Raw genomic sequence first — 7,415 nt, forward strand, 5'->3', positions numbered from 1 at the left:
ACCCAGTTGAGATCAGATGTGGGACAATGTACTATCAGATGCTTGACTATTTCTAGTAGGTAGTTTTTGCATGGTTGAGGAACTAATGTCCTCAAGGATTGGGTAGTTGGACCATTGGTTAATATTGGTATGTTGGAATTAATAGCATATGCTTTTGCTATTATTTCCTAAGCAAACTATGTAAGGATCATAGGTAAAGCCTATATAAACAGGGCTTGGTTGGTTCATGAGAGATATCTTCATATCTTCATAGCTCATTGAGAACTGAATAGCTTGAGAGCTAATTCATTTTGTATTGTGAAGAGGATTTCCACTTGATTGATAATACATGGTTAGGGCGTTATGCTGGTGCTTTCCCCTGGATATATCTTGTGTTATGTGTGATTACTTCTCTTGATCAGTTATGCATGTTTCTACTTGATGTTGCTCATGAATTAGATTATGCTTCAGCTTAATGTTTTTGAAAAATAGAACAAGTATTATGCTTTAGGACATTGCATATATCGATTTATTCTACAAGTGAAATTTCTACAGAATTAATAATAATAATAACTTATAAAAGAAAAATTGTAATTCAATATATTTATAGAATAATTCATATTTTTTTAAATAATTAAAAATATATAAATTTAAAAATTCATTTTTTAAATATTAAAAATAACTCAAAATAAACCTTTTTAATTAAATAATTTAATTACACCAAAAATTTAAAACAAAAATTAATATTTTATTTATATAATTAAAAATCCCCACTAAATAATCAAAGATGTGTAGAAAGAAGACCTTTTATCTCTAAAAACAAATATCTTGCATCTAAAACTAAATGTTTCTCATTAAATTTTTATAGCCCATATGCGAAATCTACGCGGATCAAACATTTTTTTTTCAATTATAATCACATATGGAATAATTTTTATAATCATATAATAATTTTGTTTTCCCAACCACCCAGAGTTAAAAAGTAAAATCGAAAGAAGAATGTACACTTGTACCTTCTGAGTTTGTCATAAACAATTTACACTGGACTAATAAACAAGCCTGGGCGCTCCTTTTAAGAAAAGGAGGAAAGTGTTTTATTAAATTCTTATTGACCACATATATTCTTCGCTTGTCATAAACAATTTAAATTTGACCAGGTAAAATTGATACGTGCAAATTTGCCCTCGGTGGACGTGGTGAGGTTACGGTTCGTTTACCCACTTTGGAAAAATGATTAGAACTTAATAAATTTCACTGTGCTTATATTTTCAACGGTGCAAATTATAAGGATTGGTTTTAACTGTGATTTTTTAATTTTTGGTTTTAAAATGAGTAGAAAAATTTGAAGTGAAATTTTGATTTGTATTATTTAAATTAATTTTTTTAATTATATATAGATTTAATATATTGAAATTTTTTAAGACATTTAAATTGTGAAGGTTTTAGACCATGAATTTTCTTTTCTTATTCAGGACTTCGTCATCCCGGGAATGTGATCGTTCTCTTTCATTATCTGCTTCACATGCTTTGCACTCTGGTCCCTTTCTTTATATTTGTCTATGATAGCAGCTGTCCTAGCTTTTCATCTGTACAGCTTTTGAGTTTTTGTTCTGATCTTTTTGGGGATCCTATGATCTGTACAGCTTTTGATTTTTGTTCTGATCTCTTTGGCGATCCTATGACTGTCAATTTTGATCTATATGTACTAATATGCTAGCAAGGTGTCTGTCCCTTGCCATATCTTATGATCTTTATATTGTCTTAATATAAATATATGAAAAATTTTCTTTCTGAAAAAAAAAAATTTACTATCAATTTTATAATTTTAATAAATTCATGTTAAATTTTAGATAAATTAAACCAAAAAATTCCCAAAGAAAACTCAAAAAAATAACACTATACACCTCTAAATTAGAATGAGCATTCAAGGAGCATCATTATGGTTGACTTGAATTATTAAGAAAACTGGTATTATAATCGAAATAGAGAGGATGCTTCTAAGGATGTATGGACAAATCCACACGTGAATAGAAAACACTGTCGTAACGTGCAAAACTAAAAAAAAAACATTGAGGCGCAAACTACTTTTATCTAACAGATTCCATTGTCAAACGCAATTTATTTTTCTCTGGGCGGAGAAATATTTTTGTTTCGATTTAAAAACCAATTAAAATGATGAAATCATTGCCTCGCGAGAAATTGTTTGGGGAATTGAAACTGCGGTCAGGCAGAACTGTGAGGTCACCAGATCAAACAGAACGTGTGTTTACGTTACACGAGGAGCGGTTCAACAATTTCTACTTGCCTTCTCTCAGGGAATTCAACACTCAGTGCGAATCTGGAAGAAGGCAGAATTTCTGGAAGAGGGCAGAATTTCATATCTGCCAAAACCAACTCGGACTTTTTTAATATTCATTGCGGGCGTTGTAAATACAACCGCACACTGCATATAATGGTCAATATCTTTATCGCATTCTCATCAGATCAGTAGATTCAGTACCATCACCATCCGATAACTCCAATGCCTCTTCTGTTTCTTCCTGCTGCTTGATTGAATTGGTACTCCTCTCGCACTCGAGAGAGCCAGGGACGTCAAGTCGGATAGGAAGGACCAGTGACAAGTTGGTTTGTGCGGGCAAGACATTTTCTGGAGGAGTGAAAGAAAGGAAGCATTTTAATTCACTGTTCGAGACTCATCAGAGAGTTCACTGTGTTCTTCTTGGCTGTAACGGCAGAATCGATGTTTCAGATCATGTCGACATTATATTTGGCAAGGTTCTTCTGGTGGTTCCTGGTCGTAAACTTCTGGTTCACTACGGCCCTCGGGGATATCCGGAGCTACACTTTTGTTGTATGCCTTTCAATCCTGAATCTCCATGATTTTTTGTTGTTATAATGTCAATTACAGTAACTTTTCTTTAAAAAGAAAACTTAATTCAATGAATAGACTTTAGTAATCATATAGTTTGATACATGGTCTTCAGATTAGAGCCCAGCCTGTGACGAGGCTATGCCAGACGCAGAATATAATTACGGTGAATGGACAATTTCCAGGCCCGACTCTTAATGTTACAAGTGGAGACACTCTCATAGTGAAAGTTTTTAACTATGCGCAATACAACGCCACCATTCACTGGTTCGTCTTTCTCCTCCCCATTGATTCTCTTCGAGTTTCAAATTTGAAAGGTTTGTGTAAATGTTCTATAGGTGAATGGATCAATTGTAACAATATGCGAGTACGTGTAAGGAATTTGCATTATAAAGATGGTTAAATATGGTATAAATTTACATTTCAATTAGAAAGATGGTTAAATATCGTATAAATCGGCATGCCATCGTTACAGTGAAAGCTTGGATTTTTCATGAGAGTTTGGATTTTTTTATTACGATTGCTAATTTTGAAAGCAATAATAATTATTGTAGAAATTCATTGCTTGCAGGCATGGAGTGCGCCAGGTACGCACAGCATGGGCTGACGGACCCGAGTTCATAACGCAGTGCCCCATTCGCCCAGGAGGAAGTTACACGTACAGATTCACCCTTGAAGGCCAAGAAGGAACTCTATGGTGGCATGCGCACAGCTCGTGGCTGAGAGCTACAGTTTATGGAGCTTTGATTATCAATCCAAAGCCAGGGACGACATATCCATTTCCTCAGCCCTGCCACGAGACTGAACCCATCATGCTAGGTAGCCACATATCAAGGGATGCATCATTTATATTCAAATTTCCACCTACTATACTTAGCTTATAAATCTTATCTGTCAAAGTTTCTAAAGAGCAGATGGTACCCAAAAACTTATTTGTTTCATCTTTATTTTCATCTTTATATAGGAGGTCGATAGGTAAGAGGTATTTTGTGGGTTGCTTAGATACTGTGTGAAGTAAGATAACCTCTAGGCAAATTCTGTGTCCTCAGGTCTCACACGGTGGTGGTGAATTCAGAGTGGTTAAATTTAATATTTTGAAAATATAGTTTAGAGGAGAAAAGTTAAATAGTTGATTTATTATTTAAGTGGAGTTGGTTTAATGGTTAAAAGTATGTGTTTTTTTAAAAAGTCATAAGTTCAAAATTAGAAAAATAAAGTCTATATATTTTAGTAGATTTAACAGTCAAATCACTGAAATAAAAAAGATCTTTTATCACACAAATAAAAAAATTTTATACACCAATTTAATATTGACTTAACCATCCAAAACATGTAATTTGTTTAAATCAAATACAACCAAAAATAGATTGAACTTTTATTTATGATTACCCAAAGCATTATGCCATAGCGATTGTGGTTGGGAGTCTCTTCTAAACCCCAAACTTCTAAAATTTTAGAACTTTCCCTAACCTTTTTTTTATTTTTTTTGTTAAATTTTATGTCATCAAACACTATGGAAAAATAAAAACCTCCAGTGAACTTTCCATACTTTCTCTCTTCATACGTTTTCTACTCTAACCACGTAAAGTATTTTTGTTTTTTTACTGATTGTTTTTCGAATGAACAGGGGAGTGGTGGAATAGTAACCCTATCGATGTGGTGAATCAGGCAACGCGCACGGGAGCCCCACCAAATATATCTGACGCTTTTACCATAAATGCCCAACCAGGAGATCTATATCCTTGTTCAAGTTCAGGTAGTCCAGGTTGATTTAATGTAAATTTTTTATCAGGTTCTTGAAAGTAGGTAATGTTTTAGCTTCATCTTAAAAAAGTGATCCATGGAGGTGGAAGAAAGTGGGTATTGTTTTCTAGCTTCATCTTACAAAAGTGATTCATAGAAGTTGAAGAAAGTGGGTTAGTGTTTTAGCTTTTTCTCAGAAAATTGATTTATGTAAGGTTGAAGAAAGTGGGTCAGTGTGTTAGCTTCATCTCATAAAGTGATTTATTGAGTAAAATAGTTAAACTTAACTCTATTTTAAAATAAAATATAAAATCTAAAGGAAATAAGAATGATAACCTATATCTAATATCTCTGGAATTACTCTGAAGTGTTAAATTCTCAATCAACCATCTCGAAAGCATGTTAAATATCAAAATTCTTGACACTCTGTAATGGCAAATGCAGATACTTATCGTCTCTCTGTGAAGGCGGGTGAATCTTATCTTCTTCGAATAATCAACGCTGCCCTCAATGCAGAACTGTTTTTCACAGTAGCAGATCATGTATTATTGGTAGTTGCAGTGGATGCCTCCTACACAAAGCTACTTCACACCCGGGTTGTGATGCTTGGCCCGGGTCAGACCACGGACGTCCTCCTCATTGCAAATAAGCCCGTGGCCAAATACTACATGGCTGCTCGAGCTTACGCGAGTACCCAGGGAGTCCAATTCGATAATACCACGACCACCGCCATTCTGGACTATGAAGGAAGCTCGGCTTCGTCCCCAGTTTCCCCTAATCTTCCCAACTACAACGATACTGCTACTGTAACCCAATTCACCACCGGTCTCAGGAGTCTGGCCACCCCGGACCACCCAGTCAACGTTCCCCTTAATATCGACGAAAATCTCTTTATCACCGTTGGCTTAGGATTGCTGGACTGCCCAGGGCAGCCTTGTGGAGGCCCCAACGGAAAAAGATCCACAGCAAGCATGAACAACATTTCATTCGTCTTTCCCAGAACGTCTTCTCTCCTTCAAGCTCATTATTTCGGAATTCCCGGAGTCTTCACCAAAGATTTCCCCGATAACCCTCCCGTGCAATTCGATTATACTGCACAGAACGTAAGCACGGCTCTCTGGGCTCCTGTGCTAGGCACGAAAGTTAAAGTTCTCAAATACAATTCTGCAGTGCAAATAATTCTTCAGGGAACCAGTATAGTTACTGGAGAAAATCATCCTGTTCATCTCCATGGGTACGATTTTTACATCGTGGGAGAGGGCTTCGGGAACTTCGATCCACAGCGTGACCCTCTGACGTTCAACCTCATCGATCCTCCACAGCGCAACACCGTTGGTGTGCCGGTGAATGGATGGTCTGCTATAAGATTCGTTGCTAACAATCCTGGTCAGCAGATTCACTGGTTCCCTGTATTAGATATTTGTTTATTTATTACAGATCTCAATTCCTTTTTTTCAATGAATGAAGTAGATTTTGAGAATATTTCAGAATAGGAACTTAAAAAAAGTTAATTGAGAGAAGTCAAATTACCGATTTTCCTCGCTTCATATTCTAGTTTCTGAGATATTTCAGAAAACTGCAATATTCTAGTTTCTGAGATATTTTAGAAAACTGCAATCTAGATTTTGGGTGGTTTTTTTGTTTAAGATTTTTGGGTGGTTTTTTTGTTTTTGTTTTTGTTTTGTATGCAATTTAGATTTTGGGTGGTTTTTTTTGTTTTAGATTTTTGGGTGGTTTTTTTGTTTTTGTTTTTGTTTTGTATATTTGTCAACCCAATCTCTTATTTTGAAATCTAATCTCATAAAAAAAAATCACTTAAACCAAATCAAATAATTGACTTTTATTCACTATCAAATTCTAGTTTCTAAAATATTCCAAGAATCTACAATCTACATAAAACTCTCTGAACTTATCTCCATTGCTGATTTATTCAATATTAAACAATCAAATAAACATGACGCAATCAATATCAATCTGATTACCAAATATTCGACAAATCAACAATCAAAAATACCCATAAAACTACCCTCACCGAATACCATAAATCCTATATTTATCAACCCATACTTTCGATTCTTTTTATATTTATCAACCACTATTGATATTGCAGGCGTTTGGCTGATGCATTGCCATCTGGACGTGCATATCACATGGGGGCTGGCCATGGCTTTCGCTGTTGAGAATGGACCCCATTATTTGGCCAGACTGGAAGCTCCTCCTCTGGACCTGCCACTCTGCTAGACGAGACAAAGCAAAGAAAAGCAAATCTGTGAGTCTGAACTCTCTGCTCCGAGGAGCAACTTCGAACCACCTAGTCACGGCTTCAGAAAGAACAAATTTAATGTTTTAATTTCAGTTATTTGCTTCCATTATGTACACTCAGAATAAGTTTTATTCGGAATTTTAAATTTAATGTCGTAGAAATTATTCGGAAGATATGCGAGACTTAAAATATGATATTTATCATTCAAATTTCGACACAACTGTAACTATTGGTTCTTTGTGGACATGCTTCGTTTTCAATTTTTCGGTAATTAATATATTTGAGCTCCGATGGTAAAAGAACATTCTCAATCGTTTAGTGTTTAAATTGGGGCACAAGGACAAATATTTATAGTTAACTCCATAGGTTAACTAACTTATCTATATATAGATAGGTTCAATTTGATAACAATTTCAACACAAAGCCACGTTTATCAATATTTTTCTTTAACCATCCTTTTTATAAATTTTATTGAAGAATGTTGAATATTAACTTTCGGTATATTAAATGTGTATTTTTATGTTTTAATCAGTTGCATTTAACACAAATATTTTTGTTAAT

The 7,415-nt window shown here is 34.7% G+C and overlaps 1 protein-coding gene across 1 annotated transcript; it reads left to right on the top strand.

The window, feature by feature from the left end:
* The first annotated feature begins 2,437 nt into the window (after window positions 1-2,437).
* On the top strand, window positions 2,438-7,111 carry LOC149193295 (laccase-12-like). Its single transcript, XM_089406564.1, has 6 exons — window positions 2,438-2,830; window positions 2,964-3,115; window positions 3,420-3,667; window positions 4,476-4,604; window positions 5,036-5,977; window positions 6,702-7,111. Exons 1-6 carry the CDS (start codon window positions 2,720-2,722, stop codon window positions 6,830-6,832), a joined length of 1,713 nt encoding a protein of 570 aa, XP_089262690.1. The 5' UTR covers window positions 2,438-2,719; the 3' UTR covers window positions 6,833-7,111.
* The last annotated feature ends 304 nt before the right edge of the window (window positions 7,112-7,415 follow it).

The sequence above is a fragment of the Pinus tabuliformis genome, chromosome 2_2 (genome assembly GCF_031772625.1).
Source record: "Pinus tabuliformis cultivar Carrire ecotype Pingquan chromosome 2_2, CPIR1, whole genome shotgun sequence".
Lineage (NCBI taxonomy): Eukaryota > Viridiplantae > Streptophyta > Pinopsida > Pinales > Pinaceae > Pinus > Pinus tabuliformis.

Excerpts from the sequence above, each read along its gene's own strand:
- LOC149193295 (XM_089406564.1), top strand. The coding sequence starts at position 2,720 with ATGTTTCAGATCATGTCGACATTATATTTGGCAAGGTTCTTCTGGTGG. Across the intron at positions 4,605-5,035 it reads ATATCCTTGTTCAAGTTCAG|ATACTTATCGTCTCTCTGTG; the intron begins GTAGTCCAGGTT and ends TGGCAAATGCAG. Across the intron at positions 5,978-6,701 it reads ATTCGTTGCTAACAATCCTG|GCGTTTGGCTGATGCATTGC; the intron begins GTCAGCAGATTC and ends TTGATATTGCAG.